Source organism: Plecotus auritus (assembly GCF_963455305.1).
Source record: "Plecotus auritus genome assembly, chromosome: 2".
Taxonomy (NCBI): Eukaryota; Metazoa; Chordata; class Mammalia; order Chiroptera; family Vespertilionidae; genus Plecotus; species Plecotus auritus.
The window spans coordinates 172,405,909-172,428,503 of NC_137771.1; the positions used below are offsets into that span (position 1 = coordinate 172,405,909).

Consider the following 22,595-nt stretch of genomic DNA (forward strand, 5'->3'; position numbering starts at 1 on the left):
GATATATTTAAAAGAAATAGAAAAGATGAAGATTTATCTACAAGATATTTCTTGAGTGCTTTTCATAATAATGAAAACATATATTTTAAAGTATTATCAGTGACATGGGAAAATTAATATTTAGTGTAAAAAAAAAAAAGTGGGAAAGAAAACTATATGGAGAGAATTACTCCTAAGTTTATAAAACTAAAATAAAAGTATGAACATATACACACTCAAAAATACAAAATGTTAGCAAAATTTATCCATTTCTGAATGGATTAGAGATGCTTTTATTTCCTCCTTGATACTCTTCTAAGTTTTCCAAATTTTCTACAATAAAAATATTTTACATTTAAAATCAGGAAAAATGTAAAAGAATTTGTATTTTTCATTAATATGCCCCCTTGCCCCACCAGCATTCTGTAACATACTAGGAAATGGGGGGGGGGGGGGGAGTAGTACACATAACATTTCAAATTTATAATTCATATTTGTCTAGATGCCCAAAATTTAAGATTATAATTTGATATTAAAAATTGGAGAACAATTTTTCTACTTACCTTCTCCAACCATCGTCACACCTATCGACATGCCTAAGAATTTGCTCTTAGTCCAGACATGTGCATTTACACACATCTTCCTCTCTGCACATTCTGCATAAAATCCTGATACTGGAGGATGATGGGAAACCTGTTCAGCAACAAATCTGACTGTATAGCAGTCTGGTCCGACCTGGCTTAAAGCCTCCTCTGCTAGAGGAGCATGATTTGTGACTGCCTGGGTGGAAGAGTTGCTAGTAACACTGGATGCTACTTCGCTTTTTGCCATCTTCCAGGAACAGTGAAATGTTTCTCCAATGATAGGATTGTACGGTTTCTTAGCAATGGCTCCCTTACGGCCTTCATGAAATGAGGTAAGGTAGTACTCAACAAAACGAATCATCCTGTCCTCAGCTGTGGCTCCATTACTGATGGCTATAAATAGATCGGGATGAGACATAAAGTCTGCATACATTTCCAGCAAGGAACGCTTCTCTAGGATAAATGTAGGAAGCACCACCTAAAACAATAAAAACAACAAAATAGAGAAATGTTAATCCAATGTAGATAACTATTCTTATCTCTCAGAAAACACTGCAGCCTAAATGGGTATTAAACACAAAGCTCATTAAAAAATAAGTATTGGTTTTACCAATTATACATAAATAAGTAAAATTTTGAGATTTTTTTTAAAAGCATGCTTAAAAGGAAACAAAAACCTTCCCAAGTGGAGAGAAAAGAAGAAAAAAAAAGAGAGAGAGAACCGGGGAGTCCAATAGCCATGTAATAAGAGTCTGAGAGAAAGAGCAGCAAAAAATGGAGGAGAGAAAATTACCAATGAAATAATTCAAGTTTTCAGAGATCTGAAAAATATGAGTTTTCATACTGAAAAGGTTCACCAAGTGCCCAAAGACAATAGAGAAAAAGAATCCTATACCAAAATATGTCACTGCTGTCTGATTGGCTGAAGACACTCATTTCACTCATAGACGTGTTGTGGCTTCAATCTACTGCTGAGAGTTGGAGGTAAGTCACAGCTGGCTTAGAAGCAGAAAATACTGAGCAGCTTACTCTCACTGCCTACATTCTTTATACAGCTAAGCTTGTGCTGGCTATTCACTTTTTCTAAGAGAAGTAATGCTGTTAAGGGCTACATAAATAGGTGGTAAAACTATAAAGGAAAGTATGAGGATGATTAACACAAAAGTCAAGTAGTTGCATGTAGGAAAAAGTAGGGGACTACAACCAGGAGGGGCATTCAAAGAGCTTCCAAGTTTTGACATTCAAAGAGCCTCAGCGACCGAATGACCGGTCGACCAGTCACTATGATGCACAATGACCACCAGGGGACAGACACTCAAAGCACAGAATCGGGCTCCCTCCTGTCTAGATCAGGCCTGTGGGGATCGGGCCAAAAACGGCTATCTGACATCCCCCGAGGGGTCCCGGCTTGCGAGAGGGCGCAGGCAGGCCGAGGGATCCCACCGGGCCTCTAGTATTCTATAACTTAATCTGAGTTGTGGGTACATGGGTAATTGTTTCACCACTGCACTTTGAAATGGTTATATGCATTCTATTTAGTGTTCTGTGTGTATAACACATTTCACAAAAACATCTAAAAAAGGAAATGCAACAAAATTAGATAGAAACTATAATTATATGAAGAAAGATTATAAGGGAATCTCAGAAAGTGAGAGTTACTAGTATGTTGTTAAGGTGGTAAAATTATAGGAGGTTTTTTTCCCTTTTATTTTCCAAAACCTTCTGTGAAGTATTTAATTATACTAAATTCATAATATTTAAAAAGGAATAAAATGAACAGTGGGGAAAATGTATGTTATTTATTCATAACATGCAGGCTACAAACATGGTTACCTTCTTTTTGTTGCTGTAGTCCCAGCACCTAGTACAGTGTCTGGACTATAAGAGGGGTTTGATAAATATTTGTTGTGTCAGTGTTATTGTAGATAAGAGGTGGATGTGACTGCAGTTTAGTCACCAGGTTTTGTAATGTTGTTCGAAAAGCACAATTTTAAAAAAAGTTATGTTAATGTTTGTACTCCATGATTGGTAAATATTAGTGACTTTATATACACACCTTTTACAAATTTATTTATTTTTACTGACTTTAGAGAGAGGAAGGGGGTGAGAGAGAAAACATGGATATTAGAGAGAAACATTGATCGCTTGCCTCCCGTATGTGCTCTAACCAGAGCGAATCTGCAACCTTTTGGTGTATGGGACAACACTCCAACCAATTGAACACCAGCCAGGGCTATATATACATCTTTTTCTTTTTAAAAAATACATATTTTTATTGATTTCAGAGAGGAAGGGAGAGAGAGAAAGAGACAGAAACATCAATGATGAGAATCATTGATAGGCTGCCTCCTGCATGCCACGCCCCACACTGGGGATCGAGCCCGCAACCGGCATGTGCCCTTGACAGAAATTGAACCCTGGACCCTTCAGTCTGCAGGCTGACACTCTATCCACTGAGCCAAATCAGCCAGGGCTATGCATCTTTTAAATTAACAAGGCACAAATGTGGGGAAAGTATATTATATACAGTTATTCATGCCAAGAGAGCGCTTAACCATCTCCATTACTATCACAGCACATTCTTTTCAAATGTCTTATGCCTCATAAACCACAACACTGTACTTATACCTTATGTACCTAAGTCTACTAAAGGAGAGCAAACCCCTTATATCAGTGGTCGGCAAACTCATTAGTCAACAGAGCGGCAAACCGCGGCTCGTGAGCAGCACGTGGCTCGCAAGCCGCAGTTTGCCGACCACTGCCTTATATGATTACTCATTATAACTAATTTTAGAACTGACAGTCTTTTCTGAACTACTAATATGAAAATATTTCTAGAATAAAAATGATACCCAGTTGAGATGTTGTTAGATGAAGATGAAAGGTTAATGGGTTTCTTTATTAATTCCAAAAATGTCTGCTTCTTAGCAGGCTATTAATTCCATCCTTTTTATTTAAGCTTTAATTGGCTTTATTAAGTGATTAATGAATCGGGCAGCATTCCATCTAGCAACTAGAAGTATACTCCCCAATCCACTTACTTTTAAACCCTTCTATAATGACTGTAAGAAAATAAATAAATGTGTGTTTTTTCAAAATTTGAAATACTTCTAAATGAATATAAAAGGCAATGTGCTTTCTATTCAAATTATATCTTCAGATGAATAATTCGATGAATCAAAGAACCTTTTAACCTACTTTCACTATTTCACTGGCATAAAAAACCTCAATTTGAAATACACTTCATAAGTCAATTTTGAAATGCCATACTAATGCAAAGTAATATCAGTAGTAATTCAAAGTACACAATCCACAGTAGTAAATATTTGACATATATAGGTTTTAAACCTGATTGTGTGTGTGTGTGTGTGTGTGTGTGTGTGTGTGTGTATATAAAATCCTCACCCGAGGATATTTTTCCATTGATTTTGAGAGAGAGTGGAAGAAAGAGGGAAAGACAGAGAGAACATTGATGTGAGAGAAACACATTGATTGGTTGCCTCCTGCACGAGCCCTGACCAGGGCCGGGGCCAGGGAGGAGCCTGCAACCAAGGTACATGTCCTTGACCGGAACCCAGGACCCTTTGGTCTGCAGGCCGACACTTTATCCATTGAGCCAAACCAGCTAGGGCTAAACCTGATTATCTTTTTAAATTGACACAGATTAACTATTAAAAACAAATTAAGGCATACTAATTAAATAATCTAGGAATGGAGAAGACTGGCTTAAAAAATTAAAAATTATAGATCAGTGCTAATCAAACTTTAATGTATACAGGAGTCACCTTGGAGTCTTATTAAAATGCAGTACCTGGTCCTCTGAGCCTGGGATTGGGGGCTAAGATTCTGCATTTCTAACAAGTTCTCAGGTAATGGTGATTCTACTAGTCTTCAGACCACACTCCCACCCCACCCCCACCCCCACCAGTTTCATTGAGGTATAACTGACAAAACTGTAAGATATTTTAAGTATATATTGTGGTAATTTTATATACACATATATTGTGAAAAGATTCCCACTATCTAGTTAATTCAGACATAGTCTGTAACCTATGTATGGCCTTTGGTCAAATCTGGCATCCTGCTTTTATTTATAAAGTTTTGTTGAAACATAGCCACGCCCAATTCAACATATTATCTATGGCTATTAAGGCAGAGTTAAGTAGTTCCAACAGAGACCTATGCCCACATAGTCAAAAAATAATTACTTTCTGGTCCTTTACAGAAAATGTTTGTTATAAATAATACCCAAAATGTACTATCCAACATGGGAAGTAAGAGTAAAGTAGAAGTATCAATGCCTTTCATGGTTTTGTGGGATTATACATCCTTTTTTCTTTTTTTTTTTTTTTTTGTCAATCCTCACCCGAGGATATTTCTTCCATCGATTTTCAGAGACAGTGGAAGGGAGAAAGACACAGAGAGAGAAACATCAATTGATTGCCTCCTGCACACTGGGGCCAGGGAGGATAGGGGATCGAGCCTGCAACAGAGGCATGTGCCCTTGATCAGAATTGAATCCAGGACCCTTTGGTATGCAGGCTGACGCTCTAACCACTGAGCCAAGGTGGCTAGGACCATCCTTTTCTTTAGATTTTAGTTCTGTCTACCAATGGACCCCTTTAATTTTGTATAGAAACAAGAAAACTGTAAGTCCTCATTTGCTATGAAACTTCCTACTGGTAATATTTTTTAAAATAAGAAATTACTTTAATGAAAATAAGAAATGCTGATCAAGAGACTAAGAAACAAACTCATAAAGACTAAAAAGCCCTGACAACATTAATGATTACAGGTATAGCAGGCACAGTCCTGACCCAAAGATCTCCACAGACAGTTTATCCCATTACTTACTCTCGTTAAATCCATGCCCAGCTTGAGCTGTGACAAGAGATGTAGGATAACACTGCGTTGCTCTTCCACAGCTCCCAGGTCTTCCTCCTTGTTGTCACAAGTATCCTCCACCTCATCATCTGTATTTATTTCTTCAGGTTCCTTGATGCAAAACAAGTCTATTGTTACAAATGCTTATTCATATCCTTTAAGAAAAAAGTTTAAACATCAGACTTGAAGGCATTTATGTTGGGCGTAAATCAATCTGAGAACAGGCAAAAATCTTTTTACAAATGTAACTTCCGTCACCTCGTCATAGAATAGATTTACTTCAATGAACCCATTATTGCTGATGCTAAACTTTTTTAGATCTTGCCATATATATCATATATAAGATACATATATTTTGCAAAATTAGGGTATTTCAAAAAGAGTGAAAAATGTCACTTCTGAATCTCAGGCTTTGTAGGCATTGACACCTACCTGGGAATACCACCACTACCTATAACTTAAGTTCAAGATATTTTGAGACAAATATTTGTCCTATTTTAAGCCAAAACCAAAAAAAGTAAAATTTAAAAGTGACTGTGCATGTCAAATTTAACTATTGTAATCTATACTCATTCATTCTTGGAGCTGTCAGGAAGAAACCTAGGGCAGTGGTCGGCAAACCGCGGCTCGCAAGCCGTGGTTTGCCGCTCTGTTGACTAATCAGTTTGCTGCCCACTGACCTAGGGTATGGAAATCCTGCAGTTACTCATGCCTTCTTCTTCTTCTTTTTCTTTTTTTAAATTGATCTTAGAGAGAGGAAGGCAGGGAAAGAGAGGAAGAGAAACATCAGTTGTCTCCTGCTTGCACACAACCAGGTGTATGGGATGATGCCCAACCAACTGAGCCACACCAGCCAGGGCCCTCATGCCGTATTAATACCACAAAAAGTTCTTTGCCCAGCTCTTCAATCAGCCTGTCAGTCAGTCAGTCAATCAAACAACCCCTTGGAAAACTGAAAATGTCTACCTTTACCTCAATAAGGTCTTAGCTCCAAATAATTGGTTAAAAGAAACTTAATTTCTTATTTATTTCTATTTAAACATCCAATACCGGTTTCAAATCCATTCTAAAGAACCTTATCAGATGTCACTTTCCATGTTTACATGGGGGTGGTGTCCCATCTCTCTCAGAGTGCCTCTTCTTACTACCTCTATGCAAGACAGTTTCATATACGTATATTGCCTTTAGTACTGTATTAGATTTTAAGTTATGAGGATTTTAAAAAGGAAATAACTTTCCTTTTCTAAGACAAGATTTCCTTCTTTTTAAAAAATATATATATTTTTAGTGATTTCAGAGAGAGGAAGGAAGAAGGAGAGAAAGATAGAAACATCAATGATGAGAGAGAATCATTCATCGGCTGCCTCCTGCATGCCCCACACTGGGGATAGAGCCCACAACCTGGGCATGTGCCCTGACCGGGAATTGAACTGTGACCTCTTGGTTCATAGGTGGATGCTCAACTACTGAGTCACGCTCGTCAGTCAGGTATAACTTTCCTTTTTAAAGATGTCCCTGCCTTTGGTTTTCTCGTCCCATAACCAAATCCTATCATACAAGAAGTCAATCTGTTTTGTGTAGCTAGGTAGAGAAAACCAATCCTAATCAGGCACAAAATAAAGAACTTAATGTTCTCTCAAAATACAACAAAATATCAAACACAGTGACAGAGTTAAAGGGTAGTGGGTTTCTAACCATTCTTCCGCCTTTCTCCTTTTTTCCCTCTTCTCTTCTAACAAGGAAATCTGTATCTGCTCAAATTCTGATAAATCAATTAATGGCCTAGTTTATTTCCTCATGTTAAGACTACACAATTATTGTTTGTATAAATCAGAATTACTTCTGTTTTTATGAGCTTGAAGAGAAATTCCAAAGGCTTTCTCACTTCCTCCTTTCAGTGACTAGGAAGTCTTTCCAGGAAGTATTTCCTGTTATATATCCTAAATCATTTGCACAATATAGTTTAAGTAAACATTCTTGGGTATGTTTATTCATCATAAAACAGGGCGGAGGGGTTGATTAGCCCCCTCTCTATGGATGGATATTAACTATAATAATTATTCACTTGAGAAAAGTTGAAAAACACACACACACAACCTAACAGATCTTGATTATATAATGTTCTCCAACCCTCTGAATAGGTACCACTGCATTGGGGTCATAACCTAAGACTCAGATTAATAATGCAAATGTAATCCTAACATGATTATACAAGATAAAGTTTACTTTGCAGTTTCTCCTAATGAAAAGAGTATTAAAGAAATACAGCATAATCTGGCAGAAAACCTATTTAAAGAAATATAGTTTTTATTGTATTTATAAAAATAGTCAACTCCCTTATTAGAATAGAAAAAAAAGGAATTCTATTGACTAATACTGATTCTAAAACCTGGTGTGAATGAAAAAATTTGGAAGGTCTCCTTTCTTTTTAAAATGGCTCTTCTTACAGGTCACCATGTCTTTCTAAAGAAAAGCTTAAGGTAAAAGAATAAAATAAATAAAGCATTACCAAATTTCAAATAAATTGCAAATGTATAAAATCCCTACAAAACCAGAATGGTTAACAAATACAATAGAACAAGGAATTCATACATTTTGGAGATTGCATGACAAAAACACACACCCATTTTTTGTCCTGATTCCTGACTTGGGCGCAACAGAACCAGGGGCTTCATTCCTAGCCTCAGTGGGGTTTATTTCCTCCATTGCCTGACACGAAATCTTCACTGCTATGTATCTGCAGCTTGCATCAATACTCATATTTCAAAAAAAGGCATATGTGAAATTTTTTATATTCATGTCTATTATGGTATGCTTCAATTAAGTCTAATGTCTTGTAATTTAGTAAAATGTGTACTAATTTTTTCTACTTACATGTGATATACTTGGTCTACTCAACATTTCAAAAGATTTGAAAATATAACAATCTTCTCCTCCCCATCTCTGTGCTGCATCTCCAACATATGCCTCTATCCTGACCTCCAGCACGTTTTGTATTCTCATTTAGAAGAATAAAGATGGAGTATACAATCTATAGTTCATAGTTTTTTGACTTGCAAATTATATCTCAAGTCCTAATCTCTCTCCAAAGCTTTAATTTCAACATTTCCAATTGCTTTTTATATATATTTATAATCATTTATCCTCTTTTCACATAAAATCCAACCATATTCATAAATCATACTAAACCTTTTTCTCAAAAAGCTTTTTTTCTAATTTTCCTAGCTTTGTGACTGGCACCACAATCTGATCTAGTCATTTAGGCTAAAAAACTTGGGATCGTCTTTGATCCAACCTTATATCCAGTCAATTATATGTCCAACTGATTTTTCATTTGAGGTGCATGTTACCTATTCATTTGTCTTCACTTCTACTTTTATAGCTTCTATCCACACTTGAATTACAAGTCATATATAGCAGTCTTCTTAAACATATCCATCCCTCCCCCATGCTCATGACCCTATTATCTATTACATTTAAGACAAAATTATTCTACAAGATTTTTATGTTCCTCTGGGCACAGCTTACACTGTATTCTATGGAGCAATACTCCAGGGATTATCATTCCACACAGAATGCAACATGAATGGTCACTGGATATGTAAAAGCCAACAACCCTGTGGTCATTTTCCATAAACCAGGTGCCCTGCTAAATTTATCTTCATAACAATCTTATACGGTATTATTATCATCCCTGCTTTACAAATGAGAAAATTGAAGCTAAGAGAAGTTAATTAATTGGCCCACGTTAGTAAAAAACAAGATCTGGATTCAAAACCATCAGGCAAGCATTCTCCCTGCTTGTGTTACTCTCCCATCTTTAAGATTCCTTCACTATTCCTCTTCAAATCTTGTCTCCTTTCAAAGCCCAAGAGCATTTCTCTCCAAAGCATTTCTTATACAGTCCATCCAGTACATCTTTTTCTCTGAATGCCCATATCCCAGTAGTCTAAACAATATTAATTAAGAAGAAACAAATACTGTTTCACCTCAATTTTTCAGTATATGTGTCGTGATTCCAAATCTCTTCAGTAAAAGAACTGTCATCTATTTTTGTGTCTCCTCTAATTCTTAACATTGGGCTTGCCATATACTACTACATAGCTTAATATTTACTGATTGACTCCACAAATGACCTTGTCAAAAAGTTATAGGAGAGGAGGATCCAAGATGGCGGTGAGGGTGAACAACTAAACTGCTGCCTCGCACAACAATTTTAAAACTACAACTAAAAGACAAAATGTCTATCACCCAGAACCACGGGAAAACTGGCTGAGTGGAAGTTCTACAACTAGAAGGAAAGAGCAAACAGCTTTGAGAGGTGCACAGGCGCTGAAAAGCTGAGGTACGGAGGCGCGCGATCCGGGCAAGCAGCAGGCGTTGCTTTTTTCAACCCGAAGGGAGACAAGCTCCCGATTACTCTGAACTCCAGTTTCTGGGGAGATGCGGGGGACCCAAATTCCTATGGGGAGAAGCTGGACTATCTGCCATCAGGTCAGAAAGTGAGGGTGGCTTGCTTGCAGGGCTGCGCGCAGGAATAATTGTTTACTGTGCTGGGGCGCGGGACGCGGTTGGAGAAGCAGAGCTGGCTAACTGGCAGCCATCGCTGTTTGCCACACCCTAGCCTAGTGATGCCCTGAGACCCCGCCCCGCACAACCTACAAACCCACCCAAGCTCCAAGCAGCGGCTTTAGCACATGAATGGCCTGCCCTATCGCAGCTTAACCTAGCAAACTTGTAGCCTGGGTCAGACAGCTCCAAAACCTCCAAACCCCAAGCAAAGAGGAGGAAACTGTAGTTCTCGCTGTAGCTCCTGCTGGGTGGCCTCGGACAGTAGCTGACCTGCACCCCATTGGAGATCCAGAAGTCAGTGTACCTAGTGGTCAGTGTGAGACACCAGATTTCAACTCCTCACATCCATAAGTGACACATTCAAGAGGCAGACTCAGTGAGCACCAAAGCCCCACTGAAGCAAGTCCTGCCCTGTAAGCGTGTCTCCAGCACAGCAGTTCTTCCATTATAGACACAGCGGGTCCTCACAGCCAAATGGCCTGGAGGTCAATTCCTCCCAGTGTACCAACAGCAATCAAGGCTTAACTACACCAAGACTTTGCACTCAGCCCACAAAGGGGTGCACCAAGAGCGTCCACCTCAGGTGATTGGGGAGGCTGAGCTACTGGCCCCTATAGGTCACCTACCACACAAAGCCACTCCATCAACACAGGGAAGCAGCCAAAATGCGGAGACAAAGAAACATGTCATGAATGAAAGAAATGGAGGAAAGCAAACTACTGGATGACATAGAGTTCAGAACCACATTTATAAGGTTACTCAAGAATCTTCTAAAAACCTCTGAGGAACTTAGTGAGACCTTTAAGGATCTTAATGAGAATGCCAAAAAATTGGAAAAGGACCAGTCAGAAATTAAGCATACACTGTCTAAAATAAAGAATATACAGAAACTCAACTGTAGATCAACGTACCCCAAGAATCAAACCAAAGATCTGAAATATGAGGAAACAAAAAACACCTAACCAGAAAAACAAAAAGAAAAAAGAATCCAAAAATATGAAGGTAGTGTAAGGAGCCTCTGGGACAACTTTAAGCATACCAACATCCGAATTTTTGGGGTGCCAGAAGAAGACAGAGAGCAAAATATTGAAAACCTATTAGAAGAAATAATGACAGAAAACTTTCCCTACCTGGTGAAAGAAATAGACTTACAAGTCCAGGAAGTGCACAGAACCCCATACAAGAGGAATCCAAAGAGGACCACACCAAGACACATCATAATTAAAATGCCAAGGGCAAAAGACAAAGAGAGAATCTTGAAAGCAGCAAGAGAAAAACGGTTAGTTACCTACAAGGGAGTACCCATACGACTGTCAGCTGATTTCTCTGATTTCTCGGCAGAAACTTTGCAGGCCAGAAGGGAGTGGCAAGAAATATTCAAAGTGATGAACAGCAAGAACCTACAACCAAGATTACTCTACCCAGCAAAGCTATCATTCAGAATTGAAGGTCAGATAAAGAGCTTCACAGACAAGAAAAAGCTAAAGGAGTTCATCACCACCAAACCAGGATTACATGATATGCTGAAGGGTATTCTTTAAGAAGAGGAAGAAGAAGAAAAAGGTAAAGATAAAAATTATGAACAACAAAATGACATCAAATACATACCTACCAACAAGTGAATCTAAAAATCAAGTGAATAAAAAATCTGAAGAACAGAATGGACTGGTGAATATAATAGAATCAGGGACATAGAAAGGGAGAGGACTGACAATTCTCAGGGGGAAGAGGGTGTGAGGGGTGCGGGAAGAGATTGGACAAAAATCTTACACCTATGGATGAAGACAGTGGCCAGGGGTAAGGGCATGGGGTGGGGTGGGGAATCAGGTGGAGGGGAGCTATGGGGGAAAAAAAGAGGAACACCTGTAAAAATCTGAACAATAAAGATTTAGTAAAAAAAAAAAAAAAAAAAAAAGTTATAGGAAAAAAATCCCAGCATTAAATACTTTTTTCTTCCCCCCTGCCCACTCTGCCTGCCTCATTAAGTCAAGGCCTTTGTCAGTTTTATTTTTAAAAATTTGTTTTTATTGACTTTGGAGAGAGGAGGGGGGGATAGGGAGGGAGGGGTAGAGAGAGAAAACGTTGATGTGAAAAACATCAATCGGTTGCCTCCTACACACACCCTGACCGGGTATCGAACCCACAACCTGGTCATATGCCCTGACTATGGATTGAACTGACAACCCTTTGGTGCATGGGATGACGCTCAACCAATGGAGCCACATGGGCCAGGGCACCAGCTTTGGAAGTCCCTGTGTCAGCGCTGGTCGGTTTTGCTTAGTGGATAGAGCTTCGGTCCATGGACTAAAGTGTCATGGGTTCAAGTCCGGTCAAGGGCACGTATCTTGGTTGTGGGCTCAATCCCTGGCCCCAGTCAAGTGTGGGAAGCAACCAATTGATTTGTCTCTCTCATATCGATGTTTCTCTCTCTATGTCTCTCCCCCTTCCTTCCACACTCTAAAAAAATTCAATGGAAAATATGTCCTCAGATGAGGATTAACAACAAAAAAGTCTCTTGTGTCATATATTTTTTTAAGAAGTAATTTGCTAATATACAAATTACCATAAACTGTGCATTACTCTTGACTCAATAATTCTACTTAGAAATATAGCCTAAAAATTTAAGAAAAATAAAAAGGAAGGGTAAAAAAGTAGACAAGATGATAGAGTGCTACTATAATAATAAAAAAAAAACAACCTAGATATTCAGTAGCCTATTTCAACCTTTAATTATATAGGCCAAAATAACATAGGAAAAGTGCTTATGAGATATATCAAGTAAAAAGAGCTTAAAAAACACACACACTATCTCTGTAATTATGATAACCATAAAAATAACAAATGTGAATTCAAAAGGCAAAAAAACCACTATCATTTGCTACAGTGGTGGAATTATAAATAGAATAAAATACTCTAGCTTCTGAGAAATGTGGGATAACTAGCACTTTATAAAAATACAAAACCCTAAGACTATGTGCTATTTTAAGTAGAATAACACTTTCAAAATTTGGTTTGGTAAAGTGCTTACTATAAAAAAGACTTAATAGTAAACTTTTAAACCTGTAAACATAATAATAAAATCTAGTAAATAATGTTAAATTAAGAATTGGAAAAGAGAAACATGCAAATAATCTTATATTAGATAAGCTATTTTCTAGAAAAAGAAAAACATGCCATTTCAATCTTTAAATACATTTTTATCAAGCAAAAGTAACCAAAACTGAAAAGGGCACATAATTTAACATGGAAAACACAGTATGTATAAGTTTTATACAACAGACTTCTTCCAAAGTCAAAGCAGGTAGAATCTGCAACAATGTTGTTCTGGTGTTAGGTTGACCTGCACACCCTGACAAAGAACAGAGAACTGACCCCTCTTAGGTGGTTTCTAATTTTACACCAAAATCATATTTTCATATTACCTTACCCTTGCTAATAGTCCAGATTCCGCAACACACTGCTCTTCTGGGACTGCCATTGGCTTACTCTGCTCAGCTGCAAAGGGCTGGTCAGCTCCATTTTTATAGTGGTTTGATAAAGGTATCTTTGGTTCTAACCACTCGATTGTCGTTCCTGATGAAGTAAGAGAAAACTTGCCCTGAAACTTGCTCATAATCTGGAAAGTTCAGCAGATGTAGATTTTATTAAACAATTTTGTTTTGAGCCTACTAGACTAAAAGCAATTCAACCTGTTAAGAGACTGCCAAGACAGCCATATGTAGCTCATTAGCATGCGCACCATGATTGGTGTTTTACAAAAGAGTAATTTGCAACTTGAAAACAGATATCACCGTTTAAAAGAATCAACCCTGAATAGGACTGAACTTACTTCGTGGGCAAATCTGTGAATCATAAAGCACATTCTCATCCTACCAGTTGACTTGTCCTTTCCGTATGAACCCTGCCCCTCTAGTAATCACAAAGTGTGCAAATTAGGCTTTAATGAGTCACAATTACAGGAGGAGCCTGAGACTGTGAAACAGTTAAATTTGCTTCAATTGGGTTGAATTTTATTCTCAGTAGCAATTCTCTAACCAAGCAATATAGCTCCCTTGATCTAATTTAAGAATTGTAAATACATGTTCATTCTTTTTTTCAGTCATATAAAAAAAGCTCCATATACTTTTAAATTGAAAGCCTCTTCTACTGAATAAATAATAGCTGACCCAGTGAAAGACAGTAGTCACATTTACAGACCTGTCATCTTCTCAATTAATGACTTAAATGTCTCTTATTACCCTTAACTAGTTTAACAAAGTGGATTCTATGCCTAATCAATAATGGAAAATGTTCCATTTGATTTCAGAGGCTGATCTAGGTTTCAGAGAAGCTTGGTTATAGAGTGCTACAATAAGGGATGCTCAGTCTACCAAGCAGAAATTTTAAACAGTGTGGAATTTACTCAGTCTATAACAAAACCCCAGACTTCTGCAGAGAAGTAAATTACACAGTTATCAGGATACCAGAGCATTTTGCTCTACCATTCAGTTCAGTTTCATTTGGCAACTGGGGAAAGCCATGACAAGGGCAATGCCCTGGGTAAGTTAATGGAGCCTCTTTCAAAATTCCAAAGAAAACACCTTGCCCCTATTTTAAAATAATTATTTTTAATACATTTATCTAGATGTCTTTACTTCTAAAAATAAAAGGCACACCAACACTAAATTTAAGAGATCTATTTTAAGAGATCATTCAACTGATTAAAATATTAACAAAACTTATTGCCCAGGTGGTGTGGCTCAGTGGTTGAGCGTCGACCTATGAACCAAAGGGGGTCATGGTTCCATTCCAGTTAGAGAGCACATGCCCAGGTTGCAGGCTCAATCCCCAGTGTGGGGTGGGCAGGAGGCAGCCGATCAATGATGCTCTCTCATCATTTATGTTTCTCTCTTTCTCTTCCTCTCTGAAATCAATAAAAATATATTAAAAAAAAAAGACCATATGAGACTAAACACTAAATGGAAATAAGATTTAATTTCTTGTGTCATAATAACACTTAAGTGGGAAGATAATTCAGTTTTTCCAGTTGTTACTTTCATTTTCAAATAACTAGAGGTTATATTTCTACAGACCTAAAAGTTTACAATGTTTCACTTTTTTCATTAAAAAGGTAATTTATAATGTGCATGCTTCATTAATCATAAAGCAATCATTTAAAATAAGACTGTATTCATTTAAACTACACAAATAAAATTTCTAAGAATTTTAAAAACTATATAGATTTAATTAATCAAGTATTTGTTAAGCATCTAGTATCTAGCATTATACTCCTTGTTGTAATTTAAAACAATTAAGTAGCATAAACTGGAAACATTGTTTCATTAAACTGACAAAATTATTACCAAACCAGAGTTAACCCAAATTTCATAACTCAGGGTAATACATGCAATGTTTAACACAGGGGAATAGTTAAGTAAACTAAATTACCTCTATCCCCTCAAAAGAATATAATGCAGTCAATAAAACTTATGTTTACCAAAAGTGTATCACATATTGAAAAATTTAAATTATAAACATATATTTTCTAATAATGGGGTGAAACAAACAAAAACTAAAAAGAAAAATAGAAAAAAATGGTGGGGAGTATACTAATACATTAACAGTGGAAGTTTCTGGTTGATAAAACAATGCATAATTTTTGTTTAATCTTTTAATTGTATGGAAGCTTTTAAGTTCTTTTTTTAAAAAAATATATATTTTATTGATTTTTTTACAGATAAGAAGGGAGAGGGATAGAGAGTTAGAAACATCGATCAGCTGCCTCCTGCACACTCCCCACTGGGGATGTGCCCGCAACCAAGGTACATGCCCTTGACTGGAATCGAACCTGGGACCCTTGAGTCTGCAGGCCGATGCTCTATCCACTGAGCCAAACCAGTCAGGCTATAAGTTCTTTATAATAAGTGTGTGTTGCTCTATAATAGAAGAAAATTTATATCGGACTTGTTAGAATTCCAAGGTAACAGTTCGTGTTCATAACTCACAATTTAGATTTTCTGTCACTTTGGAATGCTGTCTCCTTTACCCCTCCCATCCCTAAGCTAATTGGTTTTTGTAGCATTTCTGTGTCTTTCCTAGACCTTTTAATAGTCCATTTATATATTTTCCCACAGTACTTTGTTTCCATTTAAGTTGCACTTTATACATTATAGTTCACGTATTTACATGTTGTCCCCAAGTGCACTATTAGTTCCTTAAGGGGACTACACATAACTTATTGGCCTCTATAATACTGCCCTGACCTATACCTACAATTGACATTAAAAATAGCTTTCAGCTTCAAATATTGAACTTAGGCACATGTGAGAATGGGATCCATACCTGACTATGGTAAACTTTCCTGAGCAGAGACTCAGTATCTTTCTAAAATACCTTTCTTTCACAAGTAAGGGGAGTAAGCTGAATAAGAGAACAATGAGTTGTTGTGAAATATTAAATTACTACTATTAATAAAGCATGATGGGGCAGGGGGATTACAGAGATGTTGTTAAAGGTACAAACTCGAAACTAGAAGATGAACAAGTTCCAGAGATTTAACGTACGGCATACTGATTATGGTCAACAAGAGACTAGATCCTAAATGTTCTCACCACAAAGAGAAATGAGAATTATGTGACACAACTGAGGCGTTAGCTAATGGTTTGGTGCAGTGGTTCCCAAAGTGGGGCACATTTCCCATAGGGGGGAAATTTGATATTCAAGGAGGGCAATTCGAGAATGAGTTATTAATAGTGAATTTTTTGCATTTTTTATGGTACTAGGGGCCTCATTTACAGTATATCTTACCTAATAATAGAGAAACATGTAAATTGACCGTACCTCCGCTACTCCAACAGCCAATCAGAGTGAGTATGCAAATTAACCCAACAAAGATGGAGGTTAATTTGCATACATACCTGGGTCCCAGGAACCTCCTCGGCACCCAGGTCACTCCCAGCTGGCCATCAGAGGGGCCGAGCCTGCGATGGGAGGGGTGGGGGGGAAGGTGCTTCCCAAGCCTAAAGCCTGGGGCTTGGGAAGGGGCCGAGCCTGCGACCCAACCAAGACCATCTGGAAGTCAGCGCTGGGTTGCCCAGCTCAGCCTGGTGACCCAACACTGACTGCTCAGGTGGCTGAGATGCAGAAAGTGAGTCAGGGTCTGATGTACAGCCTCAGTAGAAGCTGTTGATGAGTGTACTTACTTCTCTCTTTCTCTCCCTCTTTCTTTCTGATCTTCTTTTCTTTGGGACTCCTCGGGGGCTGCTGTTAAGCACCGCCTCTTTGATCAGGCCCAGAGATAGGCCTGGAGATGCTGACTGGCATAGGAACCAACCAATCAGAACCAAAGTTGGGTGCTGTGGGGAACCAATGGCTGCCTAGGAGGTGGAGCTTCTGACGCTGACTAGCATAGGAACTGACCAATGAGAACCAAAGGGGGTGCTGTGGGGAGCCAATGGCTGCCTAGGAGGCGGAGCTTCTGACGCTGACTGGCATAGGAAATGACCAATGAGAAACAAAGGTGGGTGCTGTGGGGAGCCAATGGCTGTCTAGGAGGCGGAGCTTTTGATGCTGATTGGCACAGGAATGACCAATGAGAACCAAAGGTGGGTGCTGTGGGGAGCCAATGGCTGCCCAGAAGGCGGAGCTTTTGACGCTTACTGGCATAGGAACCGACCAATCAGAACCAAAGGTGGGTGCTGTGGGGAACCAATGGCTGCCTAGGAGGCGGAGCTTCTGATGCTGACTGGCATAGGAGCCGACCAATCAGAACCTAATCTGGGTGCTGTGGGGAGGCAATGGCTGCCTAGAAGGTGGAGCAGGGGTCCCCAATTGGAGAGAGTGCAGGCTGAGTTGAGGGAATCCCCCCTCCGTGCACGAATTTCATGCACCGGGCCTCTAGTAAATATATATTGTGACATACTTATGCATTTCAGTCCTCTATTATGTTTTGAAACTTTGCTATTTTTTTCATATCATTTTTTTAAACTACTTCTTAGTGATTTCTTCCTCAATACTTCAATTGTCCTTTCATTCTTTTATTTTTCTCTTTCATGGATGCCATGTTCTTTGGAAGCTTGTTTAGACCAGGTTAATGGCCTTTTAGGCTTCCATGGGAATAGGAGTTCACTTTTGGAATAGTAAGAATTATATGTCACGGGGAGTGGGGGTGATCAGGATCTTAGAGATGCTTAGGTGGCCAAAAAAAGGTTGGGAACCACTGATTTGGTGGTAATCATATATATGTACCTATATGTTGCAATATTTATGTAACAACTTAACATGTATACTTAAACTCACACAGTGTTTCATATCAATTATATCTCAATAAAAAAATGAGTTCATTCATCTCATTTAGTAGAAAAATGCATTTTTTGTTCTCTCATGCAATAACATTCTTTTTTCTAGTAAATGAATTTCAACAAATAGGTGCTCTCAAATACTAGATGTATATCTTATTTTTCAAACTAAAAGGCGACTTAAAGACTTTAATATATATCTCAATATGGAAACAATGAATAGTGGACTGAACCAAAACTCAAGAAATAATCCCAGTGTTTCTACTTTTGTCAACTGGAAGGATAGTGATATCACCAATTTTAACACAAATACAGGAGGTGTGGGTTTTTAGTTCAGTTTTTGATATGTTGAGTTTGAGGTCTCTAAAGAGATATTAAATGACTAGAGGCCCGGTGTACGAAATTCGTGCATGGGGGTGTGTCCCTCAGCCTAGCGTGCACCCTCTCCAATCTGGGACACCTCAAGGGATGTCCGACTGCCTGTTTAGGCCCGATCCCGGTAGGCTCCCAACTGCTGGCCTGCCTGCCTTCCTGATTGCCCCTAAACGCTTCTGCCTGCCAGCCTGATCACCCCCTAACCACTCCACTGCCAGCCTGATTGATGCCTAACTGCTCCCCTGCCAGCCTGATTGCCCCTAACTGCCCTCCTCTGCTGGCCTGGTCACCTCTAATTGCCCTCCCCTGCTGGCCTGGTCCCCCCCAACTGCCCTCCTCTGCAGGCCTGGTCCCCCCCAACTGCTCTCCCCTGCAGGCCTGGGTCCCCCCCAACTGCCCTTCCCTGCAGGCTCAGTCACCCCCAACTTCCCTCTTCTGTCAGCCTGGTCACCCCTAACTGCCCTCCCCTGCAGGCTTGATCGGCCCCAACTGCCCTCCCTTGCAGGCCTTGTCCCTCCCAACTGCCCTCCCCTGCTGGCCATCTTGTGTCCACATGGGGGCAGCCACCTTTGACCACATAGGGGCAGCCATCTTGTGTTGGAGTGACGGTCAATTTGCGTATTACTCTTTTATTAGATAGGATAGAGGCCTGGTGCACGGGTAGGGGACAGCTGGTTTACCCTAAAGGGTGTCCCGGATCAGGGTGAGGGTTCCCTTGGGGCATGGAGTGGCCTGGGCGAGGGGCCTGTGGTGGTTTGCAGGCCGGCCACGCCCCCTGGCGACCCAAGCAGAGGCCCTGGTATCTGGGATTTATTTATCTTCTATAATTGAAACTTTGTAGCCTTGAGCGGAGGCCAGGGCAGGCCAGGGCTGCGGGAAGCTTGGCTTCCTCCATCACTGGGGAAATCCAAGCCTCTTGCTTGCTCCATGGCTGCAGCCATCTTGGTTGGGTTAATTTGCATATTTGCTCCTGACTGGCTTGTGGGCGTGGCTTGTGGGCATAGTCAAGGTATGGTCAATTTGCATGTTTCTCTTTTATTAGTGTAGATATTAGACATTAAACCCAAAATCATTTTAGATTGAAAAAAGGGCACAACAAAAGACTTTCTATAACATTAGAGTGATCATTAAAAGAGGCTCGTTGGTTCTCTATTTTTTGTTTTTAATTAAGATTTTCTGAAGTTAGAATTACAACAGACGCAGTCCTTTCCAGGTTTTGGACCTTACCATTAAGTCCTACCTCTAATCTATAACTTACCTGAAGGCAATGAGCTCTTCTGATGTGATGCATGCTGCAACTGGAGAATATGAAAGCAGTCATTTAAGCAGTTCATAGTTGCCATGGAAGTAGCTTTGAGCATTAAGAGATCCTGGTCCAAGGAACTAAGATGGCCGGAAGCAGGAAGGCATTCAATTCGTCTAATCAAGTCTCTTTGTTGTCCTTCAGCATGAGACATCATCTAAGGAAAACAACAGTTCTGTGTGTCCCACTCATGATTTCTGTAAATACTATAATACAGCTGCCATTTTAATGACAATATTCAGCTTTCTAGCCACTTTTAGGATATATTAAACTTAGAAATCTATTTTAAGTTTGTTTGGCTAGTCTCAATTAATGAGCATTTAATAATGCTAATCAACTGAGCAAAAGATGGTAACCTTTGGCCCAGCTGGCGTGGCTCAGTGGTTGAGCATCAACCTATGAATTCAGTGGTTGAGTGTCAACCTATGAACCAGGAGGTCATGGTTTGATTCCAGTCAAGGGCACATGCCCGGGTTGCGGGCTTGATCCCCAGTGTCGGGTGTGCAGGAGGCAGCCGATCAATGATTCTCTCTCATGATTGATGTTTCTCTCTCTCTCTCCCTCTCCCTTCCTCTCTGAAATTAATAAAAAATGCATTTTTTAAAAGATTGTGACCTTTGGTAGCTGCTTTTTTTCCATATATATATAAATGACTTACAAACAGGGGGTGGGCAAGAGTAGGTTTAGCATGCCAAGAAACTGATAACAATAAAAAATTCTGTGCCAAAGTGAGTATAGCAAGTAGACTACAAGAATGTGTAAATAATGAAGGCCAGCAATTTGAACACTCATAAGATTGTACTTAAGTGCACTGTGCCATTGTGACTTTTTTTGAGTTAATAAAGCGATTGTAATAGTCATAATCTGCACATCTTTTCCCATACAAACAACTGTAAAGCTACCTTTGCCAACCCCTGTATATGTAGCCTATTCAGGTTTAACACTAAAGATCAATGACTGTAGAAAACAGTACCTGTTCTTTCTACATCCTTTTTTTTTTTTTTTTTTTTTTTTAAATATATTTTATTGATTTTTTACAGAGAGGAAGGGAGAGGGATAGAGAGCTAGAAACATCGATGAGAGAGAAACATCGATCAGCTGCCTCCTGCACACCTCCCACTGGGGATGTGCCCGCAACCAAGGTACATGCCCTTGACCGGAATCGAACCCGGGACCCTTCAGTCTGCAGGCCGACGCTCCATCCACTGAGCCAAACCGGTTTCGGCTCTTTCTACATCCTGATCAAAATTCACCTCAAGGAGTTTCAAAGCAGTTTAATTATGCTCAGACTCTCTGACACCTGGGGGCATGCATGATAACCCAACCTTATCTTCCTTATCCATTCCTTCCATTTGATGTAAAACTATTAATCACTGAATTGTACACAACCTAACTGAAACTTCTAAAGCATCAGATGTGCTTTTCACTTAGTCCTCTGCCTGTATAAGTACCCCCCCCCCCAACTTTTCCAAAGTTGGAGCACTGTTTTAAGGTTTCTTGAAGGTCTGCTCTCAGACCATAATCCTCAGATAAACCCAAATAAAATTATTTCTAATATTTTCAGATTCAGGTTCTTTTTGTTGACAGAGTCCTGTCCACTTTTTCTAATAGAGCCAATGGAATAGCAATGATAGATAAGCCAATTTTTAAAAATGAAACAATTTACTATGCTTACTTACTTTCTCTGTCGTGATCAAAAGGTTCTTTGATTATCCATCCTTTGGACACTATTTTAATTCACATAAAAATTTTATAGTGGAGCGATTCTTTTTACTTTCAGAGGCTAGCTGCTCCAAATAATTTTTTATTTTTTAAAATATGTTTTTATTGCCGAAACCAGTTTGGCTCAGTGGATAGAGCGTCGGCCTGCGGACTGAAGGGTCCCGGGTTCTATTCTGGTCAAGGGCATGTGCCTTGGTTGCGGGCACGTCCCCAGTGGGGGGTGTGCAGGAGGCAGCTGATTGATGTTTCTCTCTCATCGATGTTTCTAGCTCTCTATCCCTCTGCCTTCCTCTCTGTAAAATATCAATAAAAAATATATAAAAAAATACGTTTTTATTGATTTCAGAAAGAGGAAGGGGAAGGGAGAAAGATAGAAACATCAGTGAGAGAGACTCATTAATTGGCTGTCTCATGCACACCTCTACTGGGAGCGTGTGCCCTGAACAGGAATTGAACCATGACCTCCTGGTTCATGGATCAACGCTCAACCACTGAGCAACACCGACAAGGCTCCAGATAATTTTTTTTTTTAAATCCTCACCTGAGGATATTTTTCCATTAATTTTTAGAGAGAGGGAAAGACAGAGAGAAACATCAATGTGAGAGAAACATCAATTGGTTGCCTCCTGAACGAACCCTGACCAGGACCCGGGCCAGGGAGGAGCCTGCAACCGAGGTATGTGCCCTTGACCAGAATCAAACCTGGGACCCTACAGTCCACAGGCGATGCTCTATCAACTGAGCCAAACCGGCTAAGACTAGATAATTTTATAATTTTTAATCTAGTATATCACAGGGCTAGTGAAGGAGACATAAATTATCCTACCAAGCAAATCAAGTGTGTCACACATGAAATAGTCCCTGAAATCATATGTTGTAGTACTGGGTCAAACTTTTTTT

The 22,595-nt window shown here is 39.3% G+C and overlaps 1 protein-coding gene across 1 annotated transcript in view; it reads right to left on the reverse strand.

Moving 5' to 3' along the window:
- OSBPL11 (oxysterol binding protein like 11) overlaps positions 1–22,595 on the reverse strand; it is a 93,501-nt gene that overhangs the window by 24,756 nt on the left and 46,150 nt on the right. The window contains exons 6-9 of the mRNA XM_080656647.1: positions 19,929–20,130; positions 13,447–13,592; positions 5,418–5,558; positions 543–1,041 (exon numbers count right to left, since the gene is read on the reverse strand). Of these exons, the coding sequence (XP_080512773.1) occupies positions 543–1,041; positions 5,418–5,558; positions 13,447–13,592; positions 19,929–20,130 (988 nt within the window). The remainder of the gene's footprint in view (positions 1–542; positions 1,042–5,417; positions 5,559–13,446; positions 13,593–19,928; positions 20,131–22,595) is intronic.